This window comes from Rhagoletis pomonella, unplaced genomic scaffold, assembly GCF_013731165.1.
Source record: "Rhagoletis pomonella isolate Grant_MI unplaced genomic scaffold, Rhpom_1.0 Rhpom_scaffold_00001, whole genome shotgun sequence".
Taxonomy (NCBI): Eukaryota; Metazoa; Arthropoda; class Insecta; order Diptera; family Tephritidae; genus Rhagoletis; species Rhagoletis pomonella.
The window spans coordinates 30556076-30583757 of NW_023458555.1; the positions used below are offsets into that span (position 1 = coordinate 30556076).

A 27682-nucleotide genomic window follows, 5' to 3' on the forward strand; every position below is an offset into this window, starting at 1 on the left:
TGTTAATGAATTGATTTCATTTGCAAATAAACCTTATTGAAATCTAACGATTACACTGCAATGCATCACCTGCCAACACAAGAATTTGCCACTGATACAGAATATAAATATGTAGTAAGTTGTGTAAAAACGTAGCATACATTCAGGCGCTACCAATTGTTTTCATATAACGCCTAAAAATTATATAGAATAAATATATTCGAGTCGCAAAGTGGCTCCTCGGACATGAGGTTCGAGTAATCGTTATTCGCAAAAGAAAAGTAATAAAATCATTCGTGATTAAACGCAAAAATTTATATTGGAATAATTATAAAAAACTAAGTCGTTTCATTAAAATATTAAGTTTGAATAAACTGAATATAATTGCCCCTATTCATAAAAAATAAAGTAGGTTCCTTTTATAAAGCTACTTTATTTTTTATGAATAAGGCCAAATATCTATAAAATAAAATTACATATGTAAAGTAATACACGTTGATATAAAGAATAAAAAAATTGCATTTAAATGAAAATATTAATTGCGTACCATTGAAACGGCACTACCGTATGAACAAATTAACTGTGAAATAAAAAATTCTTTAAAATAACTGTCCCAAGAAAATAAATAATGAAATATTTTAAAGAAATAAGTTTTATCTAAAATTGTAAAAAGTTATATTTTAACAAATATAATCTGATGAATAATAATAAAACTATTATTATATTGGAGGAATAACCTGGCTATACGAGGGCTTAGTTCCCTGCCATTTAAACACACTGGGTCCCTCCTCTTTGCTTCAGAGCCCGAAAAAAAGAATCAAAATAAATAAACATACAAACATTTTTTATATAAATATGTTTGTGCATGCGTATAGAATAAATGTAACCAACCTACCTACCTACGCCTTGATTAAGTATTCTCCGCAGCAAATGAGCAGTAACTTTGATCTAGTAAAGAGTCGCTGATCAACAAAAATGAATTACAGCACAAGAAATTCCATAAATTGTTTAATAATAATTTAGGTTCTCCGAATATGATCTAATTTTTTCTCCAGGCAATTATTTAAAATTTTTTCTGAAATTATTCGAATTTTACACTACCCTTGCCAAAACTGGTTCAATCCTTTTGATGCGATATTTTTTTTTTTTTTTTTGATTTTTTTAAAGTTTCTTTTGAGGTTAAGTTCCAATCAAGACTCGCTGCGAAAATGCTGACATGCTTAACGAATCAAGCAATTACGAATTCTTAATAGAATAATTGAATGTACTACCACAGAGTTTTGTTTATTATTTGACTTTCAAAAACCCTTGCCAATCAAAGCTCAAAACATGTAATTAGCATTTAATGTATAAAATTACTTTATTATCTAAAATTTCGATGTTTCCCAAATACATATTTAGTATTGTAATAAAAATTAAGGCTTATGACTGTCATTGCATGAAATACAATTGAATCCTAAGATATGAAACATTCGTCGATTAAAATGATTACATTAACTGCTATTGAAAAATTTCTTTACGCTGACATCCAAAATTTGTACACACATATGTGTGTAAGTTTATGTATTATTATGCATGCATAAATTTATAAATAGAATATAAGCCATACAAATATTTACATTCAAATACATAGATAAAATGATAACTTAGTAATATCAATGAATTGAAAATGAAATATGCGAATAAATAGCAGGGGTTCATTATGGACATAGTACAAAGATTTGCAAATACATATATAATGTTTATCACTTAGGCGTGGATATTGAATATTATAATAATTTTGGCTATTAGGAGAATGGAATTGGAAAATGCAAGCCATCTTATAACCCTTACACACCCTCCCTTATCTTATTATATACATACATATATGTCTCTTTATATCTCTCTCCCCATTCAAACAAAACTACTACTCGGCTCCTCGAGATAGGCACAACGTGCTGATGTCGGCTGCTCAGCTGCTAAACTCAAATGCGTTTTACGCGGCACAATCTCATTCGATAAGCAATGCTTGTTGGCGACATGCAGCAGCTTTGGAGCATCTTCCACCATTGTGGTAATGCCCTTAGACAACCCGACAGTGGTGTAGTTTTTAGGTGCAGCCACCGGCAACAACGACGGCAATGTCTTTGAGGGAGTCGTGGGCGATGTTGTCGTGGACGAGGCAGACAGGTTGGCAGCAGCAGCAGAAGCAGCACCCCAATTCGATGGCTTGATGGGCAACACTTTGGGTTTGGGCGGCAAGGGGGGTGGTCCCTTGCAACTACCCGCTACCGCTGCATACTCAGCTTCTAGCGATGAGCTCGAAGTATTTGGTTGCGGTGTGGTTGGCTGCGATTGATGTCCTTCAAGTAAATTGGTGGTGGTCGGTGCTGCTGACTCCTCCTCTGGCTTCAGAGCAGACGCGAGTGGTGTGTTTCCTTTCAACTTGTTGGTTATGGAAAGACGTGGCGCGGGTTGTGGACGTTCAAGCTGCGGTGAGGGTAGCTCCTCGGTGCCTGCTGAGGCGGTGGAGACGCTGGTAGTGGTGAAGCTGGCATGCATGGGTGAAGTAGTGGCCGCAGTAGCTGTGTAGGGCTTGTTGATAGGACTGAGATTAGCGCGCGCTTTACGCAATTTCGAAGCGTTGAGATTTTCTTTATTTTTTAAAAAGTCGGGCAGTTCAAAATTGATTTCCGTGCCGCGTTGATCTTCTAGCCGTGCGAGCTGGGCACGCTTTAAGCCTTCGAGTAGTTCATCTGTGAAAACGGGGAAATGAAAAAAAAAATATTATTCCCGAACTGCTAGGGAAAAAGTGCTAGCCCACTGCAGCCAGGCCATCAGGCATAACTGTAAACCACTATTAGTTATGCTTACCTTGATTTTCGGCTACCCGCTCGGGCATTTGCAGTTTCACCCCCGCTTTTAGTTTTGCAATAATCGGTTTCTTTATATCCAACGCTGCAGTGGACACTGTAGGCGCAGCTAGTTGTCCATTGCTAACTGTTGTATGACTGCTTTGATTCGTCTCCTCGGAATGTTGACTGCTTGTGGATCGCTTTTTTAGCTTCAGCTTGAGGCCAGCAATATTGGCATCGCGTCGACGTATGCGCTCAAAAATGGATGAAGTTTCTGAGGCGCAGTCATCGGACTAAATTTAAAAACGAAAAAAAACAAAAATTAAACCTATGAGGACTTGACTTGAAACTAGATGTCTACATTAGCTGTTATTTACGGTATTAATGCTACGATATTATCGATAAATTTTTCGTTATCCACACATCATACACAGATATTTATCGATAATATGATCGATATCGAATAAAATCGATGTAGTTATGTCGGCATAGTTAGCGTCGGATTTTCGACAACATTTTCGATATCTAACATGACCGATACCTGCGCACATCGGTATAGTAATCGATAAATTTATCGATAAAACTATCGCTGCGTTCAATATTATAATCAAATTTTCTCTTATAGCAAATAAAGATCATTTTCTAGCAAACTCACCTTAAGCGAAGCGAGATCATTCGCTTTGCTGTTGATTGCTACCAATTGCGGTTGCTTTTCTGCGCTCGCGGCTTCTACTTTGACCTGCATCAACTCGGTGAACACTTTGTTGGTCAGCTCATCCAAGGCGCTCTGATTTGGATGTGACGAAAGCGAACTCACAACTATACCAGTACCATTGGTGGCATTGCGCACACTGCCGCCACCATTCGCTTGCTTCACGCTGCTGGGAAAGGAGACGCTCTTTGTCGAAGCCGAAGGCTTTGCTACCTTGGCCGCGCATCCATTGCCATTTTGATAGTCGCTGCTAAGCAATAATGGCGGTGGCTTCAACCATACAGCCTGCAGCCGCTGCCCATCAGCGTAAGTCACAGTGAGCGACAGGTCGACTGGCTCCTGCGTTTCGCGCAACACGACCTGTACCGCCTCGAAATCGTAGTTGTATTTATGCAAAATGGGACGCACAACTTCGTGCAATTGTTTCTTAGGTTTGCTTTTCACAGAGATCACTTTGCGATCGGGCAAATCCAGCTTGAAAGCGACACGCTGCTCTATGAGCACATCCTTGCCAACGAGTGTCTGTGATGAAGTTTGCAAATCAATCGATTTGGTAGTACCCTTGGCCACTACATCGTAATATTGATAGCTAAGGCCACGCTTCTCCAGTAAACGTTCCACCAGCTGACCAACGGTTTCGTTGGGGCGCATTTGCACCATTGTTGTGGAGGCATCACTCAAGATGACGCGACACGTGCCTGGCAGTATAGAGGCGCCAGGTAGTCCATCGAAGGAGGAGAGCGACGAACGTGAGCTATGTATGTCGCTTTGTGAATTCTGTGTGTGCGCCAATTTGAGTGAGTGACTGGAAAGTGGCGCATGCTTATTAATTGAGCTTTTCGCTTCAGCGCCTGCATCGGCAACATCACGTGGTGCTTTGTTGTTGCTCGTTTTGCGATGCCAAGGCAACAAACTCTTGCGACAGCGGTCCTCTGCATTGCTGGCGGACTTCTTCAGCTGGGGGAAAAATAATAATAATCAAAATAAAAATTGGCACTTGACAACTCCAGTGTTTTGCGAAATTAAAGTTTGCTTACTAACCTTCGACGCAGCGCTGCCTATTGCAGCGACTATCTGCTGATGCACCGGCGTTCTTAGCAACTCATCTAAATCGTCCGCCTTGTACGGCAATGGCTGGCGCTTCTCCTCCGCCTCTAGGCAACTCTTATACATGTCGGAACGTATGAAACGCTGATAGCTGTCGAATTTCATTAAATTGAAAATTTGCTTCTGTGCCGGCGCAAAAATATCCGGTTCTGCGCTCTGTAATTTCTCTTGTGTCAAACTACGCGCGTGCGAATCGACGTTTACTGGCTCCAAAGCGCCATTTGCCAGATGTTTCGAGAAAATTGCCTGCGCTTGCGTTGCTCGCTCAGCGCCGCTCTCCAGCGCACGAAAGCGCTCACAAGCGGTCCAAAAGTAGATATTCTCTGCAGAGAATTCCTTCTTCAGAAATTCGGCGAAAGTGTGCATGCCTGCGGGATCGTCCAGCAACCGTTCAAAGGCTGTACCCCAGCCGGCCACGCCGCCAACGCCACCATTATCTGTGGGCGGAGGCGCAAGTGTGGTCTTGAGCTGTGACAATTTCAGCTGTCCAATGCCATTGCTGTCTCCATTGTTGTTATTGTTACTACACGTGGCGTTTGTCGTCGCCAATTGTGGTGCTGCCATAGATTCCGCAGAACAATCGGCATTTCTCGCAGCCACCAAAGCGGCCGCTGCTGTAGCCAACTGATGTTGACTACGCGCTTGTTTGAGCTCATCATGGTAGCCGCCGTGATGCATGGACTTGATGTAGACATCATTGTCGGAGGCAGTCATCGATGAGGCGCGACGCACTAATGGACTGAGATGCTGATGCTGGCCGGATTGTTGTTGCAATTGCAGCTGTTGCTGCTGGTGATGGGCGTGCTTATCGGTGCGTGGCGTGCGAAAGGACGACTGACCCCAAGCCCGGCGGAATGGTGAGGCATTGGCGGGGAGATTGGGATTCTGCAAAGATGGCGAAAGAAAAAAATCACAGCTATTAATATTTTGTTAATTGATTTAGAAACTAATAGACGTATAGACAGAAATAGTGCTAACAAGAGGTTCTTCTGGTTCATATGTCCCACAACCACTGTCAAAGCTGAGAGAAAGATGCGTTGGATGTAAAGATATTTCCTAAAAGACGTATGTAAGCAATACATTTTTGACTAATCTATGGCGAAAGTCATTAGTAATAACGTAGACTTGTTGCCATTGGAGCAGCTTACCAAGCTCTACCTAGATCAGTGAATCCACCAAGTGTTGTCGCCAAAATCTTTTAACGATAAGCCCAGCATGTGCGCTTCTCCGACGGGATAAGCCATAGGGAAAGGGGTGTTAAATTGGGCATGTCGGCGTTGATTTTGGATAAGAAGCAGCTCAACCAGCTACAATATCCAGAACCAAGCTGTGACAATAAACGCGCGAGTCGTAAGAGTCAGTTCCAACTCTTCGTCGGCGAAAGGTGTTGGTCTCCGATGACGTCATTCATGGCGCGAGATTTGACGAAGCGGTTAATTGACTATCGATAATAGCCTTCTAAAGCTTGAATATAGTCTGTTATGCTCAGTGGATAACGTGCGTATGGCCGAACCTGGCCCATGAGGTTCATTAAATGGTTTCTAAAGAGCGATACAGCAGCGGCTTTGAGCAAGTGCCTGCAGGTGTGGCCCCTGCGGTAACATCCCTACAGGAACTGTTTCTCAGCACGATGTTATGCTGCTTAGGTGAGTGCATTTCCACCTCGCTATGTAAGTGATGCTCAGGCCATAGAAGAAGGCATACAGTGCGACGGGTCTGCAACTCCGTTTACTTCGACCTACAAGTGGCCAGTGATCACAGAGACGCAGTATTATTTTATAACCGGCGGACCATCGAGTTTACCATCTCTTTGCCTCAAGTGCTGTTAGCAAGGACTTTACTGACGCTTACGATAACGGAAAATAGCAAGCTGTCAAAGTTAACCGCGACCAGTTTTTGGTTATTCGCGGTTGGTATTGTAGTATCGTCGACCCGTATGCCTAAATTCAGTTTGACCTCTTTTGTCCATGCCATAAAACACGTCGTGGTTGGTTTTGCAGGGAAAAGTATTAAGAACTTAATTTGAAACATAAGGCATCAATGTCATTGTCCGCCGCCAAAATTTAACGATCAGGGGCGTATAAGATCAAGGAAATGCACTGTGATGGATGGGGAGGGGGGAGGGATGTTTCGATATATAAAAATTGAAGAATAGTGGAAAAGGAAAACTTAACTTCGGAACCCTACCGACTTTGAGAAAACCTCGATATTCTCCGGTTTGGCGGTATTGCACCACTGTCGGCTAAGAAACCGCAATAACATAAACTCTTGAACTTTGTGAGCAGACGTGATTCAATGACGTCTACAGCTGTAACTGTGGCAACTGTAGAATACAATGGCAAGCAAAACATGTGGTAATAACAGAAAATTATACTAAAATATTTATAAGTGAGAGCAAATTGCGTAGAAACAGACACACACATACGCTAAGGTAAGTGACTGTGCCCTGCAGGAAAACCTCAAGACGCTTAAACATAAGTATTTGGTTCAACGAACTTTATGACTCGACTAAGAGTATAAAAGCATAATAGTTACGCAACCTTAGAACATTCCGAATTTAAATTATCTAAAAAAATATCACAAGCTTCAGTTGTCATGGCAACAGTAGCTTTTTATAAAAATCACCAATATTTTTGCAAGTTTCACAGGGATCCAGTAACGCATTTTAAGGTCATTGAGCACCCTGCATTGGTTACAGTAGAAAATTGAAAGTTGGTATAGATAATACACATATCTAAAGGAAAAACTAAGAGGCGCCTTGGTTTCTAGGATAACATTTTTTTCCCCCATATAAAAATTGAACCACTATAATGTACGTAAGTATTCTTATGAATAACGAAATCTATAAATAATTCGCCGACACTGAGAAAGATATCGATTAATACATTGATAATTACCAGAACAGAAAACTTTTATTTCAGAAAAGTTTACTCCAAACTACATTTATACTAGAAATTGTGAGTGTGAACTATTCGTTTAATGAACTAGAACGAGGTATAGTTATTTACTGTCGTAGTAGTGCACTTTCCTAGAGGGTAGTAATGAAGTATGGCGCGTAGTTTTTTTTTCCAGTAGTCGAAATAAGAAAAAGCTGTATGCATCCACAAAAAAAAGCACTTACACTTTTTCTATTGTACAAAGCATTTTAAGTGTCGACAAGTAGACAGCGGTGTGACCCATTTGTCACCATCCTCAAAGACTCATCGATCGAAAGCGTAAATGGTTTTCGAAATCAAAGCATCTGTTGCGTGTGTAAAAACACACAAGAAAGCAATAAAAATAAAAACAAGCCAACACATTTCCAACAACAATATCGATGCAATCAAAGTAGAAGAGGAAATAAAATGATGCCAAAGTACTTATTGGAAAAAATGATTGAAACAAAAAAAAAAAAAAACTAATAATAATAAAGCACAACAGCGATGAAAGCGTGTAGCCGCCGCATGCGCGCAGAGCCTAGGCCGTCGCCATCGTGTACGTTGCATGCAACATGTAGTGTGCAACAAGTGCTTGTGTGCTCGCAGCAATGACGGCGCGGCTGCACTGCATTCTGCCGAATGAGTTTATCTAAAATTATGCTAGTAGTGACGCTGCTGGAAATTTCCTTCCTCTTTGGCTATGAAGATTGATGGTATTTTAGTTGTTTAGTTGTATTTCTAATTTTCATTTCATGTTGTAACGAGTATCGCGTGCAAAGATAATTGAAAATAATTACGAAAAAAGTGACTAGAAATGAGGTGAATCAAATTTCTAACATTTTCGGAAGTTTTGTAAGTCTGTATGTACATACGTATACTTAGTGATCACTTAGTATGAAATCCCGAGATTTTTACTAGTAGACAACAAAAAACTTCTGCTTCGGATCTCTTGCTTCTTAAACTCATCGCAAGCGAAGAAGTTTTTGGATTTTAACGAGTTCGAAAGAACAACTGGTACGTTGAAAAAATTTCACGGGGCTGCAGACGGAAGGGAGACGTTGTTTGTGTAATATAAAGAAAGACCTAAAAATTACAGCATAATTTAACAGAAAGTTAAGCGGATGTAAGCGACATTTTTTAATTTTATTTTTATTTTTTTTGATGTAAAAATGCATCTAGATGCTGTGGAACATTTCTCCGTCAAAGAGAAAATTTTGAAAAAAATGTCGCTACATACATACGTAAGTATTTGCAAATATATATATAGAAACACGCATATTAGTTGGGACGGGTTGGGAGTATTGGAAAGTAAAGTTGGGAAACTTTAACGCGTTTTTCTCAAAATGTTGTCTTCAAAGTCGGTAAGCACGATTTCTTAAAAACGGCTCAACCGATCGCTAACATTTTAACACAAGATTTTCAAATATATTCTTCAGGAAGCGATCGAAGGGATAAGATTTCCGATAAATATTTATATTTTTTAAAAGTATTCTTACAAATCGGTAAACAACAACGACGACGAGTAAAATTGATATCGATAACCATAGCGGTGGCGATATCGATTACAGCGCAGCTCGAAAATGATCGACAAATATATACATGTGTAGATTATTAAATTTAAAAATAGAGAAAATATCCAAAATAAATATGGCGATATTAAACTCGAAATATAACTTAATAATTTTTTTATATTCAGAAGAGCCTTATCATTTAAATCTGTCGCAGCAAAATATGAACCGCGGAAAAAGCTTTTTAAAGCTTTCTGTAAATTTTATATACGCGCACCCTTTTATAAAGTGTGTTCCCGAGGCTTTGAAGATTAGACCACTACAACAGGTAGATAATTTCCATGAAAAGTTTCTTCTTCTTTTACTCTATATGCGCCCATATTAAATCTAGAGAAAGCTTTAAAAAGCTTTTATAGTTCTTTCTAGTCGCCGCTGGTTTAAATCAGCAACAATCTAAATAAATACATCCTGCGAGATAAGCTTAGTATGAATTTTTCATGGATACGCACAAAGTAAAAGCTCCCTTTGGTCGTCGCTGCCCTAAATCAGACACAATTGTAGAGGGCTTTACTCTCTGCGGGCCATACAAAATCTATACAAAGCTTTAACGCGGGATATTTTTTGTACGTGAATTTCTTAAATAAATTTTACTATCTTCTTAAACATATGTATGTATGTAAGAATATGTTTGTATGTAAATCACAACAATTTCCGCTCCCATTCAAAGTTTTGAATGTCTTTGACCTTGAGTTCAAGAATATTGATTAACGAATTTCCGTAAACTTCCTGGTACAAAGTTGCCATCTCTGTCTGTCTCTCTGCAGTCGAAAATGACATTGGCAATTGCATTCGCCATCCCTGCCCACTGCCCATTGCAGACGACAGCCAGTCAGTGCAAAAGCAATTGGAATTCTACGTCTGAACTGAGCGGTCTGCCCTCATCAAGTCAATTAATGGGTAAATAAACGATTTTTAAGTGTTTGTACTACATCTTCTATATTGTTCATATTTACATATCTTTTGAATATTTGAAGACAAAGTGGATGGGAAAGCTATACAAAACGGGTCAAACTCGCTGAAATCCACAACTTTAGAGCACTTAAGACGACACTCGTCTACGACGCTCACGCTTGCGGCAAGCGACAGACTAGACTCGGTAAACTGAGTGACGTACGAAGATATTCGAGCTCATAGTTGCATTGCACAGTGGCTCAAGACTGGAATTTAGTGTTCACAATGCACTGGAGCCTTCATTTTTCATTCAATTTGATTATTATTTTTTAATGAAAGCTAATAAAATTTGCAAGAGACCAGTTAATAAATGTTACATAGTAAAAACGACTTGAAAACAATTATAGGGTGCCCCAAAACGAAAAAAATTTCACAAAATAAAATTTGAAAAAAAAATTTGAGTTTCTAGAAAAATGCTGGGTATGCAGTTTTATAGATCATTAAATTTTAGTTAAGCAAAGTGCAAGTTGGAAGTGGCAGGCAAAGAGGTCCCACCGAAAATGTTTATAAAAACAAAAAAAAAAAAATTAATAATTTTGATGGAAATTTTTAAATAACATTTCAGATATTTTTTTTTCATTTTGAGAGAAGCTTATAATTGTTTTCAACTAATGGAGAATGGGGTTTCTTCAAAATTGCTACTTTTTCGGCACCTTGCATTAAAAAAATTAATACAAACAAAAATCAGGCTCAACTGGTCTATTGAAAATTTTATTAGCTTTCATTAAAAAAAAATTAATAATAAAATTGAGTGAAAAATTAACACAAAATGCCAATTTTGAACCACTGTGCATTGGACCCGATTATTTGTCTGTCTGCCCGCATGCAAACATATCAACATACACACATGCATATAAATATGGTACATGAATAAGTACATACATTTAGTACATCTGTTTGTTTGGCATGACTGAACGGCTGACTGACTATGTAAGCCGAGCGCAATGAGTTGAGCGTCAAGTGCGCACCGAAGGAAAGTGAACACAATTGGGGTCATACAATATTTATGCGCTAAAATATCTGAAAATACTACATTTGTGTGTGTGTGTGTGTGCATGTATTTGCATTGATGTGACTACATGCATGCATACATACATACAAACATACTCGTAGAAAAGAGTCACAATTATTGCTAACTGCGATAACCCAACAACATGGCGGTGATGAGGATGGTGATTGTTTGTACGTACATACATACATACAAGCGTGGAGACTGAAGATCGCTGGTGTCTATGAGAGGTGGGGTGGGTGGTTGGTCGAAGGTAGAAGACAACGTACATATACGCCGCGCAGCATAGCTAAGAACGAGAAATACTACACAGAAGTGGCAGTTTGAGTACAGGAAAAATGTATGAGAGTCGAGCTTAATTGAAAATACTCGAAACGAAAATAAATATTAAGCGCATGTCACATAGAAACAAAAGCGGGCGGCGGGAGCCACAGTTATGCGCGCGTGTGTGAAAATGCGGCAGGCGACAGCAAGTCGAAGATGGAGGGGCGAAAATAAACTGAAAAAGCGCAAAACGACAACAATACCAACAAACAGAACGACTACGGTAATTGCAACAATTGTTTTTCGCATTGAAAACGCACAAATTGTTGTCATCAACTTTATACATATATTAGTACATACATACATATGTATGTAGTTGTTGAATTTTTTTTGCTAACAATGCAATGCCGGTTAGGCTGTAAATGCTTTTGAAGCAATAATGCTACAATTGCCAAACAATGCCACAAAGTCAGCCATGAGCGTACAACGACGGATGACGAACAAAAATGCAAATACATATATGAATGTACGAGTGAGTGAGTGAGAGTCTGTTCCTAGTAAAAAAATTTTTTTTTTTCCAAAATCGAGCCGAAGTTATAATGGCTTGCACATCCATTTGGAGCAATAAGCGAGTAATGAATGCATTTTTTTAGGTTTTCCAAAAATTGTGTTGACTCCTCGCTTATTGATACGTTTTGGAGTAATAAACGCGCCAAGGGATATACGAAGACTACTCCCTTTGTTCTCGTTTCTGAGGTCAAAAGAAGTTCAAAATTATATTCCCTTTATTCACTCCGTTAGGATCTCATAAAAACAAAATTTAACGATGTTGCAGTGATCGAAAACTAAAAATCTGCGTATTTAACGGTTATTTTCGGTCCCTGTCTAGGATTAATCTTTGCATGATCATATTTTTTACTGGGTTTGTGCTTAGCTACATATGTACATATGTATGTACATATACAACCGGCAAGTGGTTGGAGTGTCGGAAATCAGCAATTTGCCAGAAGCTTGCAGCAGCCAACAACAAAAATGCTTTGAAATAAAGAAATTCAATTTTTTTAAATTAAAAACGCTAGGCGTATTCCTAAAGTGAAGGCGGGCAAATCTGTATATCCTGTCATGGGAAGTGAGTTTGGTAATAAGTGATTGACTCGGTGTTTTTCAAAACCGTTTTTTTTTTTAATATTTTTAGCCGGATTTTTACAATCGAACAAACCGAGTTTTCATCGGTTCATGTTTAAGCCAGAATCCAAAAATTCTAAATATTTATGTTACTGAAAATTAACAATTTTTTTTAAATAATTTTGTTCTAATTATTGCAAAATTTGCGACTTCAGAAAATTGTACAAACTTTTGTAAAAATTTCAAACATTTTAATTAGATTCCTTAGAAATATTTTATTTTGAGTACGCAGTTTTTTAGCACTTTCAAAGTTAATGTTGAAGTGCAAGTTCGAAGTAGCCAGGACTTACCGATGATTTTTGGCATTTTTTTTTGTTGACGGAGTTGTGCGTTTTCTTACATACAAAGTAATTCCGACGATTTTTATATAATACAAATACATTTCTTTCTCATTTAGTTTTTTAATAGCAAATATGTATAGGAAAACATTAAATTCATTTTAAAAGGTCTAAAGCTTTGATTTACATATTTGATGACAGCTATGAGGGCGGCCTCCTGCCCCAGTGTGCGTCGTATAATTATTTACTTCTATTTTGAGCTCCTAACACTTAAAGCGGTCTTAGCAAAGAAAACATCTACTTGAACTCATACAAAGTCTTCAACGTACACGGAAGAGATTTATCTTCAGTATCTTCGAACTGACTAACTATTGAGGTTCGGTATAAGAATTAGTTGGGGTTTTTAATTTAGCGAAACTGCTAAAGATCTGGTATTATATAAAAATTGGACCCAATCCGTGGAATTGTAGCTTACTTAAGGAATCTTAGCTTCGATAAAAAGTCTCCTTTACATTATCTAACATTCCGCAGTAGTCTCAAGACTGCTGCCGCTTCGAATCTTTGAGTGGGAGCAGCAAAAAAAATATATAATATACCAAAGGTGTAGTAAAAAAACTTTTCACTCGCTTTTCGATTTTGGAAATTCGTTTTGCCAGAAAGTTTGTAAACTAACCAACCTGCCGAATCCTAAGTCTAATGGGTTCTAGCCCGAGCAAGCCCAGGTGAACCCGAAACATAAAATTTTTACCGATATACCTACTCAGATTTTTGGAACATACATTTTTTTTTCTCGAGAACACGATTGTTTTGAGAAAATGCAGTCATTGTTCGTATGGCCAACAGCTATCAAACCTGAGCACTCTAGGCTTTGTTAAAAGTTGAATTTTGTTCCGCAGTGTTATACCTACATATGTATGTACTACATAATTGCCTAAATTTTTATTTTTGTATTGAAATCAAGTTGATAACCCTTGTTGGAACGAATCTCAAAATAAATGATCACAACATCAAGGCAATTGGAATTTATGCGAAAGCAGACGCACACCCTAACCGCCGCTACACCGATCTAATATACTTAATGCTGGCTGGTCGTTCGCCCTACATACAACACACATGGATTTGCACAGAATCCCTGCATAATTGCATGCGTACAAACATATGTAAGTATGTATGCAGGCAGCTCAGCACAAATGTATGTATGCACAGTGACTGCTAATGTGTGCGTGTACGTCCGCCCTATATAAACCAATCAAGAATAATACCGCTAGTGGTCATTTCGTTGTTGCTATACAGTTCCCCATAGATACCTATGTGTGTATGTACATACATATGCCTACATATAATACTGGTACAACCACGGACCGCCCATACGACCGGCACAGTTATGCGTATGACCACTGACCGCTATGAACAGTTGCTAACTCAACTGACCATTAGCGAAATTGTAAAATCGCCGACAACTAACTGTGCGTCGTGATTAGAATAATGTCGCGTTTTCTGCTGCTGCTGCTGCTGCGTGCGCCTCCCTGGCCCAATCATCTGCTGATGCCTGCAATAGCACGCCGCCGGATATGCCTGAGTGGACAATGGACTTTAAACGTTTCTGATTGATACATCTGTGTTTGCTAGGAAATTGTTTTCACTCAAGTTAATTTTCAAATCAATGTACATCTGATTTTAGTTACTATTCATGAGATAATTTTTTGTGAGTAGGTATCTTTTTGTTACTCGCAATTTGATAGAATGAAAATTTTAATGACATCAGTAATCATACACAAAGTTAGTGTAATTGTCAGCGGAAAAAGCTGCAAAGTGAACTGTGAAATACAAGAGCAAAATTTATAAAACTCGGCGCGCTTGATTTCAACATAAAATTGTCGATTCGTTGCGGGAAATGAAGGGAGTAAGAATGCTGATCGCTGCTGTTGGCGTTATTGTGTCCCACATTCGATATTTTTTGTTTTGCGGAATTATCAATAATTGCTATATTATACAAATTATATATGCAGTATGTGGTTTAGATTTGATTAAGAATTTATGTGAGCTTTTTCTTACATACATACATACACAAGCACATACATACAAATATGTATATTCATGCGTGGGGTATGCAAGCGTATGATAACATATGACTGTAATTCACATTTCAGATCAGGCTTAACTATAAATCTGACGGCAGTACGAATTCTGGTGATCAGAGTTTAAATAGAGCTTAGTTATAGTGTCAAGACGATTAAATAAATGACAAACAAACTGCTTTTAAGCAAATCGCAATTTGTCCGATATTTGAAAACATAAGATTTATAAATGGTTAGTTATCGGCAGTTGGCGATATCGCTTTAGAAATGACTTTCGATATACATACATATGTTTGTATGTATGTAGATTCTGCTTTTCACTTACGAGTGAATTTCAAGCCATTTCAATTTGAATTCAAAGTGACTTTGGTTGAAATCCACACAGAAGTGAATTGCATAGCCTGTCTGATTAATAAAATTTAGAAAAAATCTATCGATAAACATAAAATATGTATCGATAAATATCAAAAATATATCGATGAATACAGAAATACATCGCTCAGTATTAAAAAAAAAATTTGAATATTAGTAAATCATAATGTGTACCAAAATCAATACATTTAGCATACGTACATATTAATTCATTAATCGATATTTATCGATAAATTTGTTAACATATAGATTTCATCATACCGTATATCCATAGTCAATAATCTTATAGATATATTTAAAAAAAATTTATAGATAAATATCATAATAATAATTATAATGGTAACAATGAACTTATAATGTGTACCTTAATAGATTTAGACAATAAATATTTGTTAAAAATATCGATAACGGCAGGCAATGGCAAACCTCCGAGTGTATTTCTGCCATGAAAAATAGCTTCTCATAAAAATACAATCGCCGTTCGGAGTCGGCGTAAAACTGTAGGTCCCTCTGCTTTGTGTGACAACATCAAGGCGCACGCTACATGTCGGAGGAGAAGCTCGGCCAAACACTAACATATGTGTAAGCGCCAATCTATTATTATTATTACTATTATCAATAACAGTAATAATGAAATCATAATGTGCACCTAAATAGATTTATCGTATATCGTATATATTTTATAATTCGATATATCGAGCCCTAACCGTCACTCAGTTTTATCGATAAATATCAATATCGATAATGGCAATAGTGAAATCATAATGTGCACCTTAATAAATTTGTCGGAAAAATTTGACAAATCAATATACATTCTTTAACGGTGATCCAATCATAAATATATCGATAAATATCAAGAAATACATTCAATAAATATTTGCCCACTTATTCATCCCTGTCACTCCGATTAACGATTATTAATAAACACATCAATATATACGAGAAATGTATTCGATAAATATGAAGAAATTAATTGTTATGTGTAAAATTATTGAAAATTCGCAAAATTTCAAAAAATGGTCATCGAAATTTGACACTTTTTAATTAAAATTTTTCGAAGGAATTCGTGTACCTAGTTTTATAACGCGAATTCTTACTAGAATTTTTTCTAGAAAAATTGATAATTTTTTGTTTTTAATTTCGATTTATTATAAATCTTGTACAAGGTTAGACTTCGTTGGTTTTCGTTGTTATATAAGCTGCATCTTGTAACAAAAAAAAATAAATAAAAAGAAGTTAATCGTCAAAACTTGTCCCTTATTATGTGGCCACATACATACAGTATCGTTAAATTTTGTCAATATATCGATTTTCATCATTACAGTTAAAGATAAAGAGGCCCTAGTGTTTGCAGCAAGACACATCTCAGGCGGGCAAAGTGGACGATAACGCATCCATTACCTGGTGCAAGTCTGCGTGCATTGGCTGTGTGTCTGTCGGGGTCAACTGGGCCAATGAACGACCGGAAACCCAGCTGAAAGACCACCAGCTAGGCTTAATGGTATAAGTACAACCCACAAGGTTTCTTTTCGCAAGATGAAGCAAGTTAACTCTGCCATTCAGGTTAAAGTGTAAGCCATCAATTTACATCCGAGGGTCGTGTGAATTATATGAGCGGTCGACAGTCGTCAGTAATCTTCAGCCGCAGCCACTTGAGGGAGTTTCCCTGATTTCATACGCTAACGGCTCCTCGATATTGGCGTCTGGGAATTGATGACCTCTGCTCAAAAGAAAACGGCTATCTCTCCAGCCTTTCTCGTTTCTTCACCGCAAGGAACTTAACACTTTCCCCAATGAAATCAACGGCGTCCCTCTCTACCACCTGGACGAACGAGGTCAGGCTAGAATTAGGCATAGACGCCTCTCCACGCACACAACCGCAGTTGTCAACAGAGTACAGAGCCGCAACAAGGTCCACAAGGCAATTGGCCGGCCGGTTCTAAACTATGCAGCACCAGTTTGTTCGTCGGGGACTAGTTGGACGCAGTGGACGACGCTACAGAGTTGTCAGAACGCCGCACTCCGGATAGCGACAGGGTGCCTTCTGATGTCGCCTGAGCACCATCTACACGGTGAGGCCCAAGTGTTCTCCGGGCAGGGTGCACAACAAAATGCTCTGTAAACACCTTCTGGTGGGGGTGCCACGGAAGTGAACACCCCAACAGACCTTTGCTGGAGGAGGACCTATTCGTATACAAGTACGCGGTTCAGGCATACATAGACCAACCACTGGACCCGACCACGTACCGACGGGCGATCAACGAAATTCCTAGGGAGTCGGTCACCGCCTACCGAGACTTCCGGCTTATGGATCCCGTGATCGGAGCCCAATCACCACCTGTAGCAGTGACGGAGCTTCAACTGCTAAAAGAGACCCGCGTTACCCTGGCTCAGTTACGGTCTGGATACTGTAGCCGCCTCAACAGCTACCTGTCCAGACTCGACACCAATATCTCCAATAAGTGCCTGGCATGTGGAGGCACTCCGCACGACACCAACCACCTTCTCACATGCCAGCCCAATCCTACTCAGCTGATACCCCTCTCCCTTTGGTCCAACCCAATTGAAACAGCACGTTTCCTGGGCCTAACCTTAGATGAGCTTGACGACAATGATTGAATGATGAAGCGAAATAGGCGGGGCTTAATAGTGCCGCTACAACAACAACAAGCTTGAAATAAAAAGCTTTTGTTTTTTAGTCTGGCTGCTCTATCGCCTTCATTCATGAATTCTGTAAAGACTTTTCCAAACAGCTGCTACTGGTATTTGTCGCAGTACTGCGATCTCTCCAGCACCCACCACTTCTCTTAACTTCTGGTCACTTGATGTTTTTAAGGTTTCAATTCTCATTGGTAATCTGACTCCATAAAGAAGACTTAATAAGAAAATAAACGCATGCAAATGTATATGTGAGTGTGTGTTTTTAATAACAAAAGGAAATAGGTAAATCTTACATGCCACACTGGCCAATGGCATTTGCATAAAACAATGACAAAACAACAGACAACGACAACAATAAATAATAGAAAATACAATATATTAAAAAGCCGTACAATATACAACACGTACAATATAAACAACGACAACAATAAACAAACAAAACACCATTGGAAAAAGAGAGAGTAGGTATATTGAAATATAAGCCATCGAGTAAAGAAGAAAAAATGCCTGAGAAATAAGGAAATACAGTATTGCTGGGAAAATATGCGCTCCGGCAATTTCAAGTGAGTAAGCAAATATGCTGGAGTATGTAAGTATGCACGCAAGTATGTACATATGTACGTAAATAAATAAGTGAAGTCAAACTATGTTTCGTTGTGCTTTAACACCTTTTTTGTGTGTATGTGGCTTTGCTAACCGAAATGCTGGCCCTGCACTAAGGCGGTCGGTCTGACAATGGCTTGATGAAGTACATACTACCACTATGCTGTAATTTGAGCTTCAAGCAGCAGATGCGGTAATAGTAATTTTAATTAACTTTAAAGTGCATGTAATGCGGTTGTAATCAATGCCACAAAGTGTTGTACAAAGAAAAAATGTTTAACAATAAGCATACAGAAGAACACATATTTGTCGAGAGTTATTAAGCGATGATGAGGAGGTGTTAAAATTGCCTTCTAGTGCGGAAGAAATGTTTTTAAGATATATGTACATATTCTGTGGTGGAGCGTTTCCTGCATGCCGAGGCAGCTTTTGTTTTTGCTTTTGTTGATAGGTGAAAAATTGACAGTGAGATTCGAACTTAAGTCCGACTCTGGGAACGAAACATCGAGTGTCAATATGCATGCATATACTAGGAATATTATAAACTAAATCATGCGGCTTTAAAAGTAAAATTTAACAGGAAAGTAGAGAGAAAATAAGCTTAATCACTTATTAATCAGGGGGCTGTAATGTGAAACTAACTAGTAGGTTGTAGAGATGCCTTGTTCTTCAATTTTCGTATTTTTTATAAATATAGATACATACAGTGGTCGAAAAATATTATAGACGGACGAAATTTTGACAAGTTTTAAAATATTTTTTTTGCTATTTAATATTTTTTTTTTTTTTTTTATAAAAAAAATAGTGCATTCTTTAACCAAAAACCCGTGTAAGTCCAACTTACAATAAAAAAAAATAATTCAACAAACTTTTGTAAAAATTTCGACGTTTTAATTAGATTTCCTAGAAAGGTTCTGAGAATGCAGTTTTGTAGCCCATTAAATTCTAGTAGTAGTAGTAATTAAGTGCAAGTTAAAAAAAAAGATACTTAAGAAAATAGAACTCACAAACCTACGCGAATGATGTCTCGTTCCTTGTAAGTGGGAAGTGTTAGTCCATACTCACTCATGGGCCAAACACTGAGTGGCCTAGTCGCAATGAGAGGATTACGTCTCCAGCAAAACATAGTACCTTGGAATATTACTCGATAACAGATTGATGAAACTATTTTTATTGTTTTTAAATATTGGCGACTCTTTTTTCTACCGAATACCAGACAGCACAAATGTACGTATCGTTCGAGTTTCGTATTTAAATAAGTTGAATGCATTGAATGACTTGAATTTCAAACTTATTTACATACATATATGTTTATGCATGTATTTGCTTGTAACTTTTTTAAAATCAACGGCCAAATTAACGACGCTCACTCCCGCACGCGTACATGAGAATAACGCCTGGCTTAGCAAAATAAAAAGTAGGCTTGGCAAAGCAAAGCGCAAGGCTGCTTCACCAGTGTTTTGTTCGCGACTCCTCCTACCTTCATTTGTTGACTAAACGCGACCGTGTGACGCTGCTAATTTATAACCGTTTCGCTAACTTTATTGAGGTATTTAGTTTTGAGTTGTGGATTTTGCACATATTTTCTTTCATTTGTTTCTTTCTTTGGTTTGCTTTGGAATCGTTTATGTTTTGTGTATTCAAATATTTCGCACGTTGATGAAATACAGAATGAGCACTTATGAGGATTGATGACTAAATGACTGACTGGCGGGCTGTGGAGGATCAACGTACAGATGTACATACCCTGCAGAAAAAATCATCAATTAATAAAAAATAACCTATTTGTAGTTAGCTTTTTTGCGATATTTCGATAAAATATAAAACTTTTAGTTAACTACCAAAAGCTAACTTTAAATTAGCTGAAAAGTAATGCAGGAGTCATGCAGACGTAATCGGGGGATTGTCATGCAGACGTAATCGGGACTTTCTATTTAAATATCCTCATACAAATTTGACTTTGAGTACACTTTTTTCTGCACTTCACAAATACGGTTTCGAATTCAGGGCAAATAAAATGAAGATCGAAATTTTATATTATCATTTTGCAGTCATGCCTGGTGGAATTCGAATATGGGAGCACCTGCAGCAGAATATGTAAACAAATTTGTATTGTTAAATAAAGTAAATAAATAAACTAAAAGTAGTTAGTTACAAGTTAGTTGACATCTAATGGTGAGGTAACCAGCCTTGACTATTTCGCGACTAACGCCATATAATTATAGTTAGCTTTCCGCAAAGAAAATATACAGATGATAGTGACCTTTAGTTACTTCCCAACCAACTTCCAGTTAACTTATAGTTTGATAAATTTTCCTGCAGGGTCCACACGTATGTATGTATATACGAGATTGTCGATGACAATACTGAATTGGCCTCTAGCTGCTTGTGAGAACAGACTGGCGTTTATTTATGCATGTCAACTGATAATTGATGTAAGGAAGGGACTAGTTAGAAATAATTAATAAATGTACATATCATTGTTGAAATGTAAAAAAGTACTAACCGATTCCAAAATTCAAACTACTCATATGCGCATACGATTCCGTGGGAAGAGCTTTTTGTTTTAAGCCAACAGAAACCCTAAATGCGATGTTCGATTTACTTCCGCTTGTTCTATATAATTGCTCCATAGGTTACCGTCAATGCTGCAGTAAGACTCAATGAAGAAGGTTAAGCTAGCTCGGTATTCAAGGCCTTGCCGATATGTCCCGGCTAAAAATGAGAACTCTAGAAAAGTTTATAGCGTCAACAAAATGGTTTGTTTTCGAGTGAGCTTTTCAAAGTCAAAAGGGATTGGTAACTACATACGGATGGTACCACAACGCCCATATTGGCCTGCACGAGGAGGTATGCTCTGCAACCATTCCACCCTAAAAGGATACCATAACTATTTATGTAAATTATACCACGTGGCTAGAACAAAGTCTCACATGCGACTAATGCTAGTCCCAGAAAGTTGCTCAGAGTTATTTCGGAAAGCTGGCATGATTAAACCTCAGCATCGTGTAAGCTCAACGGCTTAAGAGAAAGTATTGAGCTGCTCTCACTACATCTACAGCAGTAGCCCAATCGGTGGATCGCAGAGTTGACTATACCGCCTTTATTCACCCTGTGCTAGAAACGACTTGCGGTTGTATAAGTATATTCTAAGGCCTTGTACACCGTTTGCCGTTCCACACTGCTGGAGTACGTTTAGGCATTATATCTTCCACAAGGACTGAAAAAAAGGACGGCTAATTATCTGAGATCAAACCTCAAAACATAGAAGGAGTAAAGGAGTATCCCCGCTACTATTTAACTTCTATATCGCGAAGCTTCCTCAGCCTTGGAGAGAGTTTCCCTGTTATGCTACGCTGCCGATTGTTTGATGTTGGCATCCTACAATGGAATTGTTGGCCTGTGTTCGAAGGAAAACGGCTATCTGCTATTTTTCCTGCGTCCGTAGAGCGCGGAGCGACTTTCGTTACCATTTGAACGAAGGACGCTAAGCTGCAATTAGGCTTGTACGTCGATGGCCTATCAATTCCGACGGTGCGTATGCACACATTTTTAGGGGTTACCTTTGACATCTTGCTCTCATTATCCGCATACGCATTGAAAATTGTCAAGAAAGTAGAGAGCCGCACCAAGATACTCAAAAAGCTTGCCGGCAACACTTGGAGCAAAGACAAAGAAACGTTGTTAGCAAAACATACCTACATACAAGACAATCGGCCGATCGGTTCCAAATTATGCTACACCTATTTGGTTAGAACATCGAATTTCGGCTGCTACAGCAAGGATCATTCTAACCGATACTTGCTGGAACAAAGTCTCCTCCCAGACATGCCAGAAAGCATCTCCAAAAACTCCCCGGCGAGATCGCAGACATACGTAACCAAACCACTGGTTTCTATGACAAGCTATAAACGATATAAATCCATACCGCCTTCATAGACTTTCGCGTTATAAAAGTTGAATCACCACCAATTGCAGCGGAAGAGCTATAGCTGCGTCGCGAGACCAGCGTTACCATAACAAGATTAAGTTATGGATATTGTAGAATATTTAGCTTTAGACTAGACGCCGATATATTCAAACCCCCTAAGCTAACAACCCTCTTCCGATGGTCCTACCCCGTCGAAACAGCACTTTTTCTGGGCCTGCCGTTAGTTGAGCTTGACGGTAATGATTGATAGACTTATGGTCTGATTATGGCAACTTAACGTAACTTACGGCTCTCTCTTAAAAATTCAGTTAAATGGGTGTTGCTAATAATTGAACGGCCGAAACTTTACGTAACTTAATGCCACGTCGAAATCTATTTCATTTTGATTCTCTAAGTTGTACGTTGCGTTAAGTTAAGTTGCCATAATCAGGCTTTTACTAGTCGATTTACGTAAGGCTTAGTAAAGCCGATGCAACAATATTTTTAAACCTATTCTTTGCAAAGTTACCTACATATAATTACATGATTAGCCGTTCAAAGGGAATGTTTACAATTTATTCAAAACTACAAACGTGTCGAAAGCTATATTTGGAACTTAGCACAAAAAAGTGTAAGAATAAGTATTTTTTTTTATTTTATTTTTGTGAACTATGAGTAAAGGCTTCTTACTTATCACTGGTTTTGTGTTTTACATGCGGAGGTTAGTGAGAATTTTGTGTAATAATTGTTTATATTTACATATTTCACAGCGATGAATTTAAGCAAATTACGCGAAAGGCAGAATGAAGTTAAAAAAAAAGAAAAGAAAAAAATTAGGAAAAGAAAAACAAAAAACAAAGAATATAAAATATAAAATATTTAAGCAACGTATTGCGTAAATGGCCAGATGTGCCATAAAAATGCTTTTTTGGCTTCTCAATATCCATCCGCACACGAATGTTAAGATAAATATTAAATATTCGTTTTTTCTGTAGCGATTTTTTGCTATTTTGCACGTACAAACATACCTCCAAATGGAATTTTCGGACAGTATTAACTTTTATGTTCTATCTTTTTCATAAAATTTGTACGTTAATCGCTTTTTATGAGAAGCTATCTTGTTTAACAGATATAAGTAAACCAAGCCATTTTTTTCTGCAGCGATAAAATACAAGACAGCAAACCAGCAAAACACACAATAACACAAAAAAAATATGTAAAAAGAAAAACAACCAACAATTAATACGAAAAATAAAATAAAACGCTGCTGCTGGACACGTATTAAATAAATAAATTGTATTATCTTTATGTACCACGTTCCGCTTGACGTAGCACTGCGCCGCACAACAATCCACGACGATCCGCACTTTTAACAACCAACTTTGACACAAGTGCCAAACAAATTTCTACTATGCTGGAGCTGGTGGCGTGCGCGAAGATACCACGACGTAGCACAACTGCCGGCAATAACTGAGTGACTGACTGACTGACTTTAAAATGTGCATAGTAAACTCGCCACCACGCATACGCCAGTGGTGAGTGAAGTAAGCAAGTAAATCTTTTGCATTTGCCAGATGAACACTCAAAAAAAAAAATCCCCATTAAATAAATTGGTAAATAAAATAATAAACAAAGGCAACAAAGACAGAAAATGCAGAAAAGCCAAACAAATGCACTGCAGATTGAGAGTGGACGGGCGTGAGTAGGAGACGTAAAACAAATTTTAATAAATTATGAATGAGCGGCAACAGATACTTTAGCAAACGGTGAGATACTTCCAATTTGCTGAGATTCATTTGGGATCGTAGAAATCATAAAGTGAGCAAGAGAGTTGGGAGCTGTTCGCTCACAAGTACTATTTAACTCAACTTCATTATCACATTGAGATTGATGAAATCATTAGTCATATAAGAAAAAAATAAATAAAATTAATTATCTAAACTACATATGTACACACAAAGTTTTTCGTGGAAGTTATTGGGGGTATTCCTTTAAGCTGGATGGATAGTGCCTAAAATTTTTACTGCGTTGTGGAAGTTTGTATAAAATATTTTGTTTAGTCTTGCCTCCGCCGATTTTTATGTCTTTCATGATCATGAAATGTTATTATAAGTTTGGTCCGCCGGCTTTAAGGCGCACAAGAAGAAGAGACAGACCTATAAAAAGGTATATCGAAAATATCAGAATGACGAGATGAATCGGTTTGGCCATATTCGTCTGGCTGTCTGCTTGAACGCATGATAAAAATTTGCTACGCGGCTGTCTTTTTATAATGCATTAATCATTTTTCCGAACCGACAAAATCCTACATTTAAACAGCCACTTTAATACAATTTTGTGAGCTATTTGCTAATAAATCATATAATATCTTCCGAAAAATCATGAGGATCGGTCCCATATTACTTAAAGCTCCCATACCACTGATTGGTCAGATATGAGCTTTTGCCTTAAAACTTTTTAATTTAGATAGCTAAAGCCCTAAAATTTTGTGCGCTATTTATCTATCAATCATTAAACGGTTCATTGCAAAAATCATCAAGATCGGCGATCTATAACGTATATCTTCTATACAACTGATTGATCAGATAGTGAAAGAGTGTATCCTGTTTGCTTATCATAATAAAAAAAAAGTTCAAAGTGAAAACAATTTAGTATAATGCAGTGCTCCCAATTAACGGATAACCGATGTCAGCTCTTTCCTTACTTTTTGGAGTTTTTAGCAATCGCTTAACGATATTACGTCCAGTAAACTTCATTGTCGTAGAATAAAGTAAATTTGCCGGAAGATGTAACTGAAGTTTTATCGTGGAATCTGACATTTAAAATGCAGAGCCATCCACCACCGGTGATGTGCAGTGTGAAGTTGCCACAGCTACTCCCGCTCGAAAGACGCTTTCTTGTCGAAGCAGGAAGCGAAACAAATTTACCCAGGACGGCAGGAAAGGCGTCTAGTTTGATTATCTTCTCTTCCCCATTCATTTGAAGTACAAAGTTTCGCCCTTCGTATTGACCTTCATACGCGGCATCCATTGGGGATTGGACAAAACCAACTGTGCGAAAGACATGATTGATATGTATTGGAGGTATCAGCAAAATTTTTCCAATAAACTCACAGTTTGACGGTTGGTTGTTGAATCCCTTGAGGTAAAGACCTCTGCAGGTATTCTTAGTAGTGAACCAAATAACAGTTTTGCAACCCCAGAAGTACTGTTGGCAAAGCATCGGTGTTAGTGCCTGGCATATCAGAGATGCTTTTAAGTTCAATGGGGTGATGGTTTGCCTGCACGTTGAGAAAATGCATAGACTACGGTTCGGAGGTTCATCAGGTGACAAAATTTGGTCCTTCTAGACAACAAGTAGCTCGCAATCATGTGAACTGCATCCAATTTCAATTTATCTACGCTTACGAGAGAAGGATTCTAAGTGATTCGATTTGTCATTTTCAAATCGTTCTAAGGCAACTACAAGCGCAATGCTAAATGCGCGGTGTAGCCCGAGATATACTATTCCGGCCTTTCTGTAATGCCTAAGTTGCTTTATCAGTCCAAGCAATCTTCCTTCACGCCTTTTTTGTGGAGCATCGTAAGAAAAACTAGGCAATTTAAAGGCCAAATAATTTAAAATAAATCAAATCAGCTTTTCCATTACTACGCATGCCACATAAAATTTTTATCTATCATCTGATCAGCTAACTTTTAAAATTTTTATTTTATTTATTTCTTCACTTTCAACTAAAAACCAAATTTTGAAAACACACACGAGGTCATTTTTGAACCACCCTCTTAAAAAAGACACGATGGAGAGCGAAGCAAAATGTATGGAGTACTGAATGAGTATGAAATTGAGAATTATTTCTACCATTATTCTCATCAATATTGTTCAAGCTGCAGAATGACTTTCAATGGCATGTCATGGAAAAGCAGCTGACTGATGCATTACTCACACTGATCGCCGACTACTCGCTTAAATTTTCATTTGCAATTTGATTTCAGTTCTATACACTCTCGCTCTTACTCATTCGAGTCTCGATCGTTTTGTTTATACCAACGTACATATGTATGTTTGTTTGTAAGGGGTATACGTTCTTATCTTTCTATTCTCCTTTTTATAACATTTTATTATTATTTATCAAAGATCACATGAAAGTTCAGCTGATAATTGAGAGGAATTTTCTTTGTACGTGAATGTGGGAATGTATGAGTAGTTTATCTCTTTGTTTATAGGGTTCGTATAAAATACATATTAGTGCGATTCACAAAACGTCGGAAAGGTGGCATTTTTGGCGAAATGGCAATGTTGCGAAAAAAGTTGTATGAACGACCTATCGCAATAAAAAAATTTGTGTTTCGCGACTTTGACTTTGCAATGATTGCCAGCCCAAATACTATGGCAATGTCGCAATTTTGTCGCAAGAAAGTTTCCATACAAAAGTAATCAGCTGTGTCGTAAGTTGGCAAATTTTTGCGACAAATGCGACATTGGCATCAACTTTGCAATGTTGCATGAATCCCACTATTTTACTTTTGCCGGATGGCAATGCGATTTTGATTGCTTACAGCTGTTGTGTGGAAATGAAAAATACTTTTGTAGAAGTTAATTGAGAAATTATCGTGTGCGTGTGCTTAGCTAGGGTGACCAGGTTCGAGTGAAAATGTTGAAATATTTAGAGTTGAAAATTACGATTTTTTTTTAATACTGGGATGTAATATATAATTATTTTATATATATATATTATTATTATATATACATATATATATATACTGTATAATAAAATTCATTGGGCTACAAATCTGCATACTCTAAAAAATCTGATTAAAAAGTTGAAAATTTTCATGAAATTTAGCTGAATTTTCGCGAGTTTTGCACAAAGTTTAGGAATCATATTTTTATGTTTTTTGTTGTAGAATGAATCATATCTTTATATAAAATTAGCGGAAAAATATTAGAATTAGAATTGTTGCATATATTGTGAAAAATTTGCTGTGCCAATACTTTGTTCCGGCAGTGTAGGTTTAAGGAGCCTTATAAAGTACATTTTCATAAAAATTTTCGATTTATAAAGCAGTTAAAGTCTTCTTTTTTTTATGAATTTGGGTGTTAAACTTCTAGCCAAAAAAAAAGAAACCAACGTAGTAATTGTGAACACTTTCTCCACAAATAAAAGAAGCAAAAAAGACACGGAGCAAATAGCTTCATTAACAATACACACCCAGAAAAAATTCAACTAAATATATTTATCTCAACACCTGATTT

General features: G+C 37.7%; 1 protein-coding gene across 1 annotated transcript in view; it reads right to left on the reverse strand.

Moving 5' to 3' along the window:
* Positions 1 to 1295: 1295 nt before the first annotated feature.
* The window catches only part of LOC118742511 (regulator of G-protein signaling loco-like), a 32183-nt gene continuing 5796 nt past the window's right edge, over positions 1296 to 27682 (reverse strand). The window contains exons 2-5 of the mRNA XM_036474641.1: positions 4567 to 5517; positions 3469 to 4482; positions 2833 to 3106; positions 1296 to 2714 (exon numbers count right to left, since the gene is read on the reverse strand). Of these exons, the coding sequence (XP_036330534.1) occupies positions 1873 to 2714; positions 2833 to 3106; positions 3469 to 4482; positions 4567 to 5517 (3081 nt within the window). The 3' untranslated portion in view covers positions 1296 to 1872. The remainder of the gene's footprint in view (positions 2715 to 2832; positions 3107 to 3468; positions 4483 to 4566; positions 5518 to 27682) is intronic.